Below are 13,818 nucleotides of genomic sequence, written 5' to 3' on the forward strand. Positions count from 1 at the left end.
CCTTTCTAAAAGTACCAGATTCACTCAGAGATCTTGCTCCGAAGCTCATTGTCTTCTCCAAATTGGGAGGCAACTCCTAGCCCAAAACAGACAAAATGGAGGATAACAAATCTCTGTAACAATAAATTATTCAGATCCTCCTTCCATAGCTCAGCAAGCAAACATCACAGCACACAGACCTCAGAAAATTAAATAGTCTTGAATTTTCCCACAATTTTGATCCCATTCAGTTTTGTTACCGCAAGAAATCATGATGCTCCTCTTTATCTAATGCTTACTAATTTTTCCTGTGTTGGAATTTTTTAATCCATTAATAACAAAGTATAAACTATGCTTCCCATCTTGAAGACAGAAATGAATTTTAAAGAAAGTTATACTTCAAGGGTGTAGGCAGGGAGATAAACAGCAGGACTGGGCACACCAGAAGCTCCCTCATCATCATATTAACCCTGTCTTCTTTATTGGTCTTGGGTAGCTCATGGAAGCTCTGCCCTGGAAGCTCTTAAGGCTGCTGAGCACGTTCAGCACTAGGGATAGTAGGTAAGCACTAAATATTTTGAAAGAATTTGAGATCTTCAACGACTCCCTTCCCTGCTTGTATTTAAAGGAGTGTTTCCCGAATTCCTCATGCAAAAAGCCATAAAGATGAGAATGGACTAAAGCAAAGATCATAAAAAGGAGCACGGGGACCCCAGGGAGGTGAGTGCGTCTGCAGCAGTCACTGCTATCCTATCATGTGTGTTTTTCTGCACACAGGTCCCAGTCCGTGGTGGAAGCCGGCACGCTGAAACACGAAGACCAGGGGGAGAGTGAGAACACCCAGCCACTGCTGGCTCTGGACTGAGCCCTCAGGAGCCCCTCAGGAGCCCCAGGGAGATCCATGAGCAGACCCCACCATGGCAGAACCCCACAGAGCACACCACACTCAGACACACGCACGCACACACGCGTTCCGCTCGATGACAAGTCCTTCGTGTTTCCTGACCAGTAACAACTGTCACCAGCCATCTGTCCCCAGGGCTGGTGCTGAACAAGAACTGAGAAACTTCTACTGATACAGCAGTCTGTCCATACACAAAGAATTGGATTTCTATTGTTTTTTTTTTTTTTTCTTTGACTTGTGACATTAAAATATTGGAAATGGTGAGACTGCATTCTCTGCTTAAAGAAACCAGGGTGTGTTCATAGTGTTTCTGAAGACTCCATCAGGGATGTTCATTTTATAGAAGTGAAGGTTGTGAGAGTTTTAAAGAAAAGCATCTCAAATTTAAACTTTACGCTGTAATCAGCAAGTGTAATCTGGGTTAGAGGGCAGAATCATCAGCATCTATAGAGTACCTGAGTTTCACAGAAGGATTTTGCATTTAATAAAGAACCCCAGTGCCAGCATAAAGCCATTCAACATGACACGTTGTGACTGCCTCATCCATGCAGCTTATATGGGGTCACATTTCAGTATCTAGCAAAAATTGTTCTCAACTTTTGAAGCCCTTCTAAAACTGCCAGCTAAGTGGAATGAGCTGTGTGAGCAGCAGACACACACGATTTGAAATGCAATTACTTGATTTTAATGATGATTCAAATTTCCACAGGCAACTTAGGAGCCTATAAGACATGTGCGTGTGCATGTGTGTGCACGTGTGAAGGGGGTGATTCCAGGGACACTGGACAAATTCAGCAGTGATTAATGATTCAATCAGATTGTTTCCTTTAGGTCACAACAGCAAATGAAAGCTCTGCAGAACCATTTACCCCCTTCCCTCCTGCAGTCAGGGAAAAGTGTAGCCAGAAACGTATGCTGATTGCAGATACGGGCCATGGTTAAAATGAAAAAGGAAAACTTAGAATTAATTATCCAGTACAAGTTTCTGCTAGAAGGAAATGTTGAAGAATAGAAGAACTGAAATGCCAAAGATCAGCTTGTTTTATCTCTGTTTGCTCTAGCTGCAAAGAGAGTACCATCCCTTCATTGAAATGGAAACCGGATTAAAGAAATAAAAGAACAATCATTATAAAATTGCATGTGCAGTGACTTTATTTTTTAAAACAGTTACAATCACTGTACACACTTTAAATCTTCAATCAAATTGCCATACATTGACAATTCACTAGAACAAGCAGTTGGCAACAATATATCAAAGGTAGCAGTGTAAACCATACACAGAAAATGAGATGATAATGGGCACAAGGGTTTTTAATGTGCACTGGAACATCCACTGAATTCTCAAGTGTTAGGCTGTAGTGATGATACAGTTCAAGTGGACATGGCCAGCTCTAACAGATGGACTAACAAAATACTGCCTTTATCTACAACAACACTTTATGGCTGCACAGGGCAGGAAGGACATCCTGCCAGATTCTATCAACACACCTGGGATTTACCCCCTAGTTTTTGTACAGAATAACCTCACTCAGACTAATCTCTTACTGCAGCAACATGTCATTGACACAAAGCCTGGCCTCCATGACAGAGAGCCAGCTTTTAAGGCTGTGGATGGCCCCAGCAAGGCAACACAGGAATGAGAAAAAGAAGCAGAAGCTTGCAGGAACATTATAAAAATAAGATGACTGAGCCCATTTATCTTCAGGGTTTCTTCCATTTCCCCCCCACCCAACATCATCACCACCTATTACAGGAAACAAGGATGTCAAGGCCTGGCAGCAGCTCCTTCCCCTTCCCTGGGCTCACAGAGACTAAAAGGCATTTGGATTTGTCAAAGAGAACGTGCTTAACGCAGAAAGCAAAAACCAAACGAGACAAAAAAAGACAGACATTTGCTATTATACTGCAGCATTGAGGAAGAATTACTTTGGTTTACAATTTTTCTCTGTTAATACACTTACCCCCACTGCCATTGAATCTTTGTGATGATCTGTTACAATCACTGTTCATTAAAGTGGGTCTTGTCCTGCCCAAGAAGTGCAAATACCACTGAAATCTAGTCCTTGAGGATCAAACCTCACAAAGGATAAATGATTTACTTTCTTTAACTGTGATACGAATAAATACATATGCCTTGTATATAACTGTTTGAAGCCTGCATTTAACTGTAGACTCTTACCCAGATTCTGTTCAAGCAAGGTAACAACAGGCAGGGAGGAGCATGGTGATGAGTACATACTGTGTTACAAACTACATTGCCCTTGTCTGCCATTTCCTTCTGTAAATAAATCTAACACAAAAAAAAAAAAAAAAAGCAAGCAAATTGCAAAGAATTTCCATTGAAAAAAAACCACAAAACACTTCACTCCCTCCCTTGGCATTTCCAATGTTGAAAAGCCTTTCCAAGACAGAATATCACTTGGCAAACAGGAACACCTAAAATAATATGCCAGTAATTCACTGCAGAATTTGTGCTCTATATATTCTCCCCACATACAGAGCTAATCCAGTAACTGTACCTAACAAAATTATCCACTCTCTGCTCCCTGACAGGTGGGCATAGAATAGATTCCCTTCAGTGTTGCAGGAACACCTTGTCTTATTTGAGGCACTTAAGATTTTTAAATGGCTAATGTATCACTACACAATCTAATAAACACTGCTGCTCTGGCACACACACATCTTGGGAACATTACTTTTATCTATTTGCCAATTTTATCTATTTGCCAATTGCAATTGGACAAGATAAAGTATGAGCCTAAAAAAGGAACAATGAAACAATCTGAAGGACGGCATGGATTTTCATAAAACAAGCTCCAAAGCTTTTACCACTCCTTTAGCATTTACTTTGAGCTACAGAAACTACAATGCAACATTAATAAAAATATTCCTAAATCATCAATTTTGTTTAAGAAGTTCTTGATCTTTTTCTTTATACACACAGTCATTATTTTAGAGAATTATCTTATAATTTGTACTGCTTGATCACTTCAAAAAGATATAAAATATAGGCTCTGACTTGACAGCTAATGGGATATTAAAAAATATTTTTACTCTTTTATCCCCCACAAAAAGTACCTTATTTTCAGTTTTGCATGATTCTCCAAATGATCTCCAAAAGCATTTTTCTATTATGTGAAACTTATAAATCTTAACAGTTTTTCATTATTATTTACTGAGAACTGTTACTTTCTGGTACATTGTGTATAGTTTCATTATTTTTGATATGGACAACACCTTAAAACCTAATTATCTTTGCTGTCTAAAAGTGACTCTTGAATAGACAGGGTTTATCAGTTTAATATTCAAAAAAAGGAAATTAAAGTGCACACTTCCAGAAACTGTTCACACTAATTTATGGTGCAGTCACCATGTGTTATATGGCATTAGAAGATTTAATGACCTAGTAAAATACAAGAATCAGAAAAGCATTCACTTTATGGGAATGCAAAGCTCTTATCTGCAGTTTGCTTCAGCAAATGTGACATTCAGGTCACGATACTCCAATGCCTCAATGTAGACTCTGCAGTAATAAACCACTGAGTACTACACAAATAAAAAGTGTTCCATGTCTTTTGGACAAGAAAGTCAAAGCTGCAGAGCATAAGCAATCTCAGTGCCTTCTTGCTTAGTGTTTGTCACTCACAACCCTCAGAAATGATGCCCAGAGCATCCTAGCACCCCTGTCCACGCCCAGCTGGCGCTGTGGCTGAGGGGAAAACAGCCAGCCACAAACATCAGCAGTGCAAGCTCTGCTCTCTCTCTCCTGTTAGTGTTCTTAGAAGTTAAAAGTGGTGGGTCCTGCACACTCCAGCTCCCATTAAACAGTACAGACCTAAAAGATCTGCCATCTGCTTAAACATCTAACTAGTTTTGTTTCTTGAAAATAGGCCTTCTTATCTATAGTAAATTCTGTATGGCAAACACAGAGTACACTGTAAACAGTACCAGGATCAGACTACTTCAGCATTTTCTCATTCATTTCAAGACAAGGAAAACGCCTTGAGGTCAATTAGAGGATCACTCTAGCACTCCGTAGGATGCTGGCAGTGGAAGTTAATACAAGATAATAACTTGAAGGTCTTTGTCTGCTCTGCGTTCCGGCAGGAAGCCAAGCTGGACCTTGTCCCTCTGCCCAAAGCACAAGAAATTCTTCATACATTTTTTTTTTCTGCTGAATGATCACCCAAGGGCAGCCATGGAGGAGCCCCTGGGAGGAGGGGCCCCAGACCCTTGGTGGGTAAAGGATATCACACCAGAAGCTTTTGTAATGATATGAGAAACAGCAGCTCACCATATAATCCTAAGAATGGTCAAGTACTTCAAAATGTCAGATTTGCTCAGCATTTTCCAAAATCACATTATCAAACTGCAAGTCACCTGCTAACTAAGAGAACTATTCTGTTTTAGAAGAACAAAGCTTCACTAGGCAGCTATTATGCAAGGTTCTGTTTACATTTCCAGGAAGGCAAAAGAAGGCCACACTTGGCAAAAATTAAATTTGTTCATATATAGTGTTTTCCTTCTGCTGATAGCTAGACACACATTTGTATATATATATCACCTTTTTAAAAAATAGTGGTTAATTAAAGAAGATTTGTTCATAATTAAGCTAGAAAAATACAGTTACTCAGGTAGAAAAAGTACAAAACACATATAATCCATTCACATTATCTGCAGTGATAACATAGGGACATGTTCTATGCCTAAAGCAGCTAACATTACACCTGCATACTGATTTTCAAAGTCAGTTGTGTGCATATGTTTGCAAATATCTTACATGTTGCTTCCCAGACAGAAGGCCAGGAAGTATTCCCTAGATGTAAAATCATAAATCATGTGCATAAACATAGTCAAGCAGGTGACTGACTGACCGACTGGTTTTGTATAGAAAATACATGGCAAAGGCATGGCAAAAACATCTGCACATTCCTCAGCTTGAAAATCCAGACCTATTGGCTTTTTGGCTGGCAAAACTTGTGTTTTCAGACTTGCAGCCAGAAAAACAATACACATCAGTGCTGTATCAGTATGAAACAAAACATGGCTTTTTTCTGCTTTTAAACCAAGTCCACTCTGATTGTTGAATGTCATCCTTATCTTTTCTTACCCTTAAAATGCTTGTATACTTTGTATGCTGGATAAATTAATCCCATTTTCATACTCCAAAGGAATTAATACTCCTCTGCTCCACACATCAGAAGAAGCCCCTAAATAGCAGGAAGGGTACGTCTCTGTTGGGCTGTTAACTCAGGGTGCCACACATCCACGATGAATATCAGGCGGTAACTTTCAGCATCCTGCCATACTTCGTGTTCAAAGGAGTCATCAAAAATAAGAACTTTCCCTTCTTCCCAGTATCTGCAAAACAAAAAAGAACATACTTTAGTGTAGTACTTGAAGGGCCATGGAGCAGGTAAGCCATAGATCAGCTCTGAAGATGCCCTTTGATATATGAGAAAGATTTAAATAGAACAGATTGCATAGTCAAGATTTCACTGCCTAATCCAGAGAGACTGGAGCATGGGAGCTTTAAAGAAACCACAGAAAGATTAGTCTAATGGACCTTTATATCATTGAGGGATCCTTCCCCCACATTCTGCACAGTTATGCTCCCAAACACATTTAAACATTTATGGTGTATGTTATTTATTATACTTTTAATTACTTGAGTGAGTATAGTACTGGTGTGGTAATCCACTTTTCTTCATTTCTAATCAGATACATCAGTGATGTGCATAAGTGATGGAAACTGAGGGAATGACTAGTAACATGGTGACATGGTTCAAAAAGAAATTACTTTAAATCAATTTGCTTTTTCTAAAAACCAGAAGAACGCCTTTGGAAGGTCATGTGGTCCAAGCCTATGCTCATAGAAGGACTCACTGCAAAGTCAGGTCCAACTTTGAGGTTAGATGAAATATTAAAAAGTCCACTAGTGAAGAGCCTGAGATATCTGCGACCATGGGCACTCTACCCTCCTCTTGTGAAAACTCCCTTTTACCTAGGTAAAAGTTCCTTCACTGTCACTTGTGTTCATTGCCTCTCATTCTACAACTGCAGCTCTCTGAAAAGGGTCTGGCTCTGTCTTCCTCACAGTCACCCATTAGTAGTTAAGAGGTATCTAGGCTACTCTACAGCCTTCTGGTTTCCAGACTCCAAACCAGTTTGTCAAGTTTCTCCTCCTAATCATCTTATCCATCCTCCACTGGAGTCCCTCTAGTTTATCAAAGACTTTTTTTGTACTAAAGCCTCCCAAACTGGATACTGTACTCCAGAGGCAGTGTCTTGAATGCAGAAGAGAGAGGAAAAAATTGTACTGCTCAAAGTGTTTCCTACAAATTTACTAACTCAGTCCAGTATACAGCTAGACTTCATCAATACAAAAGAAGATTATAAGTCATGTTCAACTTGGCCCCTAGGGTCCTTAAGGCCTTTTCTGCAAAGCTGTTTTCTAGGCAGTCATCACCCAGCCACTGCAGCTGCAAGGTGTTTATCTGTTTTCAGCTGCAGGGCTTTGCTTTTGCATTTGTTGCACTTCATCACATTTCAGCTGGCAGCTTCTCCAGCCTGCTGAGACCTGGATTCATAATTTTGAAGAGAAGTTGAACACCTGATTATACACCTCCGGGTGAGACTGCATGAATACCAGTCAAGGTAACAATGGTCAAAGGAATATTCCTTCCTAAAGTCCCTCTACCATGAACACACACTCAATTTTTATAACAGGATCCCTCAGGAGCTGAAGCAATCCAAGAGGATGGATACTCTCAGAAGAAAGTAAGCACTATGAACAGTAAAAATGGTCAAGAAACAAAGGTGTTGCCATCAACGATGGAAATGCACTGCTTAAGCTCATTCAGCTGTATTCATTTCCAGGGAAAACAATTTTCTTTTTCAAAAACAGGGTGAAAATTAGGTTCATACTTCCAATTCATCTCCATATTTATAATTCAGCAAAAGGAAAAAGTAAGCATCAAAATTTATGGGGTTGTGCTGTAATGTTCTGAAAAGAAATTGAAATATAATCAATTGAAATAATCAGCTAAACATAATTTAAACAAGAGCAGAGAAACCAGAGAGCATAACATAGTAAAAAAATTTCACACTTGCATATGCCTTAAAGGCCCAGATAAACAGCCTTTTGCAGGTTTTAGATATGAACATGTGGGGTTTTTTGCTACCACATCAGTTATCTGTTGTATGTCACACAGACCCTGAGTTACTGGTGCTGCACTAAAGTTACATTTGTTTTATTAAAGTCCATGGGAGTAAACCACTTGCAATGCTATAATGTGGTAAAAAAAATCAAGCAGACTTTGGACTGTATAATTAGTTTGGTTTTTTGGGGTTGGTTTATTTTTTGGGGTTTTCTTGGGGGGGGTTGGTTTTGGGTGGGTTTGAGTAGGTTTTTTTTGGGAGGTGGCGCCAGGGGTGTTTGGTGGGGAGGGTTGGGGGATTTGGCTTTGCTTTGTTTGGAGCAATTGAGATCTAGTGTTGTTTTTCTTGTTGGGGGAGTAGCTGGGTTTTCCCTTGGTTTAGGGGGTTTTTGAGTTTCTTTTTTTTGCTTCTATTTTTTTTTTTTTTTTTTTTTAATTAAATCAAGCCTGAAAAGAACTGCTCTAAATAGCCTGAAAGTGCGAAAGTGCAACTGAGTTAAGGACAATAAAAACCCAGGCACCCAGATGAAGTAGCTCCAGAGGTTAAAACCCAGGATCGATAATTTGCATCATAATAGGATCGGCTGTTTTGCACAACAAAGAAAAAGTCATAAAGCTGACGGGACTATTAGCCCCTTTTGAAAAGGCTACAAACCCCACCATTAGCATGCAAATAAATATTTTCTAGAAGCCTGATGGTGTGAGAAACACTTCTCAGTGGTAACACAGGGACCATATTGTTCCAGTCTGGTGCTGAGCCACTTTGGGGTAGTTTCCAGATAATTCTCCATATCAGCTCTAGTGTCACCTGTTAAAGGTGAGATCTCAGACTGGCTTCTGCACAACGGCTCTATCTTCACTTTCATTTCAAGATAAGGTTACCTTCCTTGATAGAGATGCTGGATTATGATAACTAGATATTATTTACCTACCACTTTTGTGCATTATGCCCTGCACTTTACAGAGCTGGGACTTCAAAATGGCCAAGTGACCTAAAATCATTGATGCTATACAGAACAAGAAACATAGAATCATAATAGTTTGGGTTGAAAGAATCTTTAAAGGCAAAACCTACAATGAGCAGTGACATCTTCAACTCCATCAGGCTGCTCAAAGCCCTGTCCAGCCCTGTCTTGAATGTTTCTATGGATGGAACATCTACAATTCCCGTGGGTGACCTGTTCCAGTGTCTCACCACCATCTCTATAAAACACTCCTCCCTTATATATAATCTAAACTGACCCTCTGTTAGTTGAAAAGCATTACCTCTTGTCCTGTTGCTACCTATCTGATACAAACTGTCCCAATCTTTCCTAAAAGCTCCCTTCAACTTAAAGGCTATCATGAGGTCACTCTGGAACCTTTTGTTCTCAAAGACAAACAACCCCAGCTCTCTCAGCCTTTCCTCATAGCAGAGGTGCTTCAGCCCTCTGACCATCTTTGAGGCCCTCAACTGCAAGACACACCAACTCCAAACAGCTGCAAAAAGCTCTTCTGCAAATGGAGTAAAACACAGCACTAGACAGTGCTGATTTGCCTGTCCATCAAATGATGAGCTGCATTGTAACCCTCTAAACAACCATGCTGGGTGGTGTTGGAACCCAGGAAATTCCTCTGGCTGCCCTGAAGGACTCGAGACCCCGGCAGGGGGCTTGGAGACCTTGGCATGGATTCAAAAACACCTGTGCCTTTGATTTTAGCCCTTGGGAAAAACAATTACCAACTTTGTATGAAGATGTACAAGCCACAAGAGTTTGGGTAGAATGTTAGTGAGTTTATCACAGGGTGAAATGTAGAATTTTGGGGTTTTAGAATGGGGGGCTCAGGAGGCAAGATGGAGGAATCTGGGCATGTCCTGCATTGCTCCTTCTACTTCCTGGCCTTCATCTTCTGCTGTGATGGTGGCACTCTTGGATTGGTTTAGGGTAGAGACAAACTGTCTAACAGAGGTGATAGGTATTGGAAATTTATTGTAAATAATGTACATGTAGTTTTTAGCATAAAAGATAACACCACCTCTGAAGGCAGTCAGTGTGCCGTGAACCGACCTGTCAGACAGACCTCGGAGGGTCAGAGAAAGAATGTTATAGACAAAAGATAATAAATAACCTTGAGAACAAGAACAGAAGAATCTTGACTCCGTCTTCGGCTGCTGGGCTGGGAAAAAGAGACTCTCTAACACATCTCAGGGTCATCATGACCACAGAGACCCCCGAGAGGCTGGCACAGAGGTAACCAAGCACAAAATTCTCATTGTTTCTGTTCTCTCTCTCATGCAGACACCAGCAGCACAGGAGGCCAGAAAAGCCATGATGCTAATCTTCCTCTCCCGGCCAGCTCTCCTATTGGAAACCACCAGTTTACCACTGCTCTGAAGCACCACGGGGAAAGGAAGGGAAATTTCTGACGCTAAGTCTTCCTCCTGGCACCATTCCCTCTGCCAGTAGTTCACACACCCCCTCTGCCAGAGGGGAAGGATATGTAAAAGCCCTTTCACTGCCAGCAGCAAACACACTGTGAGTGCTTCCAGGGAAAATCTCGCCCTTGTTTCTGAGTGTACAGCTCTTGCTGTAAGCAACTGATCTTAACACATTTCAGCAGAAGTTGGAGTCAGCTCTTAAGTGCTTTGTGTGTGAAATGAATATGTCTGATGCATAAGACTGACCCAGGTTCTGGAATCTGCACACTGAGATGCTCTATGTTTTGTCTGCAGCAACAGGCATTTTTCTGCTCTTGACTTTGAGGGAGTGTTGCTACCAAGGAGGTTGTTAAGTTCATTCTCCACAGGATTATCCCTTCTGTCCAGGTTAAGACAAAGAAGGGTTCCAGCTCTATAACAGGTGGTGAGCTGTGGACACCTGCTCTCTTGGCAGCAGAGCAAAACCACTATTTTGTTCTCACTAGCTACTAAACAGCCATGCAATGGTAATGCCATGCAGTCACCACCAATCTGAACTCAAAATAATGTCTTAAAGTGAAAAGACTCCATGCTTCTGTATCAGTCCTCTAGGGCAATTAGCTACCTCTCCCTCCACCCAACTTGTTTTGGATATTGGCTTGGAATGCTGGAAAAAAAAAAAGTCTGTCATTTTCTAGATGTAGGCAGTGTAGGTTGTAACACTGATTATAAGCTACATGTTGGCAGGAGAGTATAGCAACAACACTTTTTATTATTAACAGCTGGATACTTCTAGCCTCAAAAATTCCAAAGATTTCCGGTTGTGGTTGTTTTCAAATGTTATTAAAAAAAACCCTCCTTTGCTATGTATTGCAGTCATGCAGACAGGAGTAGCATTTCCTTTCTCAATATCAAATTAATTCTATTTCTACCATTAATTATATTATTACATTGAAAAGAATTCAAAATTAGCACTTGCTGCCCTCAGAAGCTGCAGAATATTTCAAAATATGTGTACAGATATTAAACTATTAAATTAATTAATATATTAATCAAAATATATGTAGAGATATTAATACTTCTCTTAAGTCCAGTAAATTTAGCCTGCAAGCAATAAGCAATATAGTTAACACACATTTTTCTTTCTGTGCTTAATAATATAATACAAAAAACTTAGCATTTTCCCATCTTTCTAAGGGGAGTATATGCCCTGATTGTAAATGTATAAGCTATTGCATTTAATTTCATTTGGACTGAGCAAACACAGATAAAACTGACTTGAAATTCAGTACAATTTTTCCCTCATGGGTAAGAAACTTCCCTTAAAGCACACTTTAAAATAAAATTGCCACCTGAGTAATTCATTGGGCCTAAAACTTCATAGATGTCTTCATCCTGAGATCAACTTCAAGTGGAATATTTCAAATTAAGTATAATAAATAATACAAGCTGAAAAGAAGGCTTCTTCTGGAGGTACCATGGTATTTTGGCACAGCAGTGAAAAGGTAGGTATAACTTAGTCAGCTTCTGCCAAAGCAGCAACAAATTCTACATCTCTCCAAAGTCAAAATAAATACAGGAGCTCTGCTGGCAGCAACATTAGGCTGTCATTGTAAAAGCAAACAGAGACCCCATAGACCAAACCCACTGTTATTTCCATGCCATAGCAGAGAAGAGCAGGTTTGTCTCAAAAGGTTCTCCTGGCACTGTTTCAGAACTGATATTTATAAGTTTGTACCATGGATCAGAGTGCAAACTGCCTGTTTAATGAAATATATTACACATCCTGGTCATCAAAACAACCCCTTTTTTTTCTTTTTTTAACTACATGCGGTCCCATCCCTTCTTCAGCCTTGAGGAAAGTGGGGAAAAAAACCCCAAAACAAGCAAGCAAGCAAGCAACTCCCTTCCTCCCAAAACATTAAAAAGAACCCCAATATTGCAGCCATACCTGTTCTCCTGGGCACAGCGTATTCTGCATCCTTCCTTAGGAATCACCAAGCCCAAATGCATCCTCAGCCGACAATTGGTGGGCCCTGTGTGGGGCCAGACATGAGTCCCTGGGTGCATGATAGAATATTTGATCTGCAAGAAGAGAAAGGCACATTTTTTAACACATTCTACTTCACAACTATGCTGCAGGGAGTCAGGACTTCATTTAGTCTCATCCTTGGTGATGGGTGAAAAGTATAATGCCATCTTTTGTTTGAGTTTCAGCAGCAATTCTGTGTCATCCTAAAGGCATTTAATACTACAAAACATATGTCTTGTGGTGTGTGTGTGTGAAACCAGGGGTGTATTTGTGAGTGAAAGTACACTGTTTTAATTTTACTTAAAGTAACCAGTATTCATACTTCAGGCTGAAAATATCTTCTGCCTACAGTCAGAAAAAATACCTTCTTTCCTATGGCAAGATTTAAAAGGATGGACAATAGGAGACACAAATCTGTGTTCATCAGACTGGCCAGCCCCTCTCAGATGACATGTCTGTGGAGGTCACTGTCAGCCTCGGCTGTAGCAATCATGAGAAAGTGGAGCTCAAGATCATGAGTGGATGGAGAAAGTAAAAAAACAGAATTACTATCCACAGCTTCAGGAGAGCAGATTTGGTCTTGCTCAGGGATCTGCTGGGAAAAATCCCATGAGAGAAGAGGGGTCTAGGAGAGATGGTTGATTTTTAAGTAGCACCTTGTCCAAACTCAATAATTCCTATGTGCAGGAAGCAAGGCAACCAGAAAAAAAAGAAACACGAAAAGGAAGCAAACAGGAGGTGGAAACAGGGTCAGGCCACCCAGAAGACTGTAGAGATACTCTCTGCATGGGCAGGGATGAGGTTGGGAAAGTCAAAACTCTCCTGGTGCTGAATCTGGAGATAGAACTGAAGGGTAACAGGAGAGATTCCTACAAATATCTCAGCAATAAAAGGAAATCTAGGAAAAACATGCCCACCTACTAAACATGACAGAATATCTGATGACAAAGGACATGGAAAAGGCTGAGGCACTACACGTCTTCTTTGCCTCAATCTTTGCTGGTCTGACTTTCAGGAGCGCCAGGCACCTGAGACCAGTGAAATAGACTGGAGCACTGATGATTGATCTTCTGTGGATCAGGTTAGGGAACATTTAAACAAACCAAACAACCTGGTTCATGGGTCCTGACGGGATCCATCCATGAGGCCTGAGGGAAATGGATGATGTGAATCCATACATAATCCAGGCAGTCTTTGAACGGTCACTGCCACCAGCAGATGTCCCCTGGTAGAAAGGAAACGTTGCTATCTTCAAGAAGGACAAGTAGGATGGTCTGAGGATGTACTGTCTAGTCAGCCTCACCTCAACCCTTGGAAAGGTGATGGAGCAAGAAATCCTGGAAAC

At 40.6% G+C, this 13,818-nt stretch overlaps 2 protein-coding genes across 7 annotated transcripts in view; one reads left to right on the forward strand and one right to left on the reverse strand.

Moving 5' to 3' along the window:
* The window catches only part of CLVS1 (clavesin 1), an 87,615-nt gene extending 86,570 nt beyond the window's left edge, over positions 1-1,045 (forward strand). The window contains exon 5 of the mRNA XM_058815440.1: positions 757-1,045. Within this exon, the coding sequence (XP_058671423.1) occupies positions 757-844 (88 nt within the window). The 3' untranslated portion in view covers positions 845-1,045. The remainder of the gene's footprint in view (positions 1-756) is intronic.
* A 1,052-nt stretch (positions 1,046-2,097) lies between these two features.
* ASPH (aspartate beta-hydroxylase) overlaps positions 2,098-13,818 on the reverse strand; it is a 111,780-nt gene continuing 100,059 nt past the window's right edge. For all 6 annotated transcript variants that reach the window (XM_058804323.1, XM_058804334.1, XM_058804318.1 and 3 more), the window contains 2 exons: positions 12,393-12,526; positions 2,098-6,244 (listed from right to left, as the gene is read on the reverse strand). In XM_058804323.1, coding sequence (XP_058660306.1) covers positions 6,094-6,244; positions 12,393-12,526 — 285 coding nt within the window. In that variant the 3' untranslated portion in view covers positions 2,098-6,093. The remainder of the gene's footprint in view (positions 6,245-12,392; positions 12,527-13,818) is intronic.

The sequence above is a fragment of the Ammospiza caudacuta genome, chromosome 1 (assembly GCF_027887145.1).
Source record: "Ammospiza caudacuta isolate bAmmCau1 chromosome 1, bAmmCau1.pri, whole genome shotgun sequence".
NCBI classification, from domain to species: Eukaryota; Metazoa; Chordata; class Aves; order Passeriformes; family Passerellidae; genus Ammospiza; species Ammospiza caudacuta.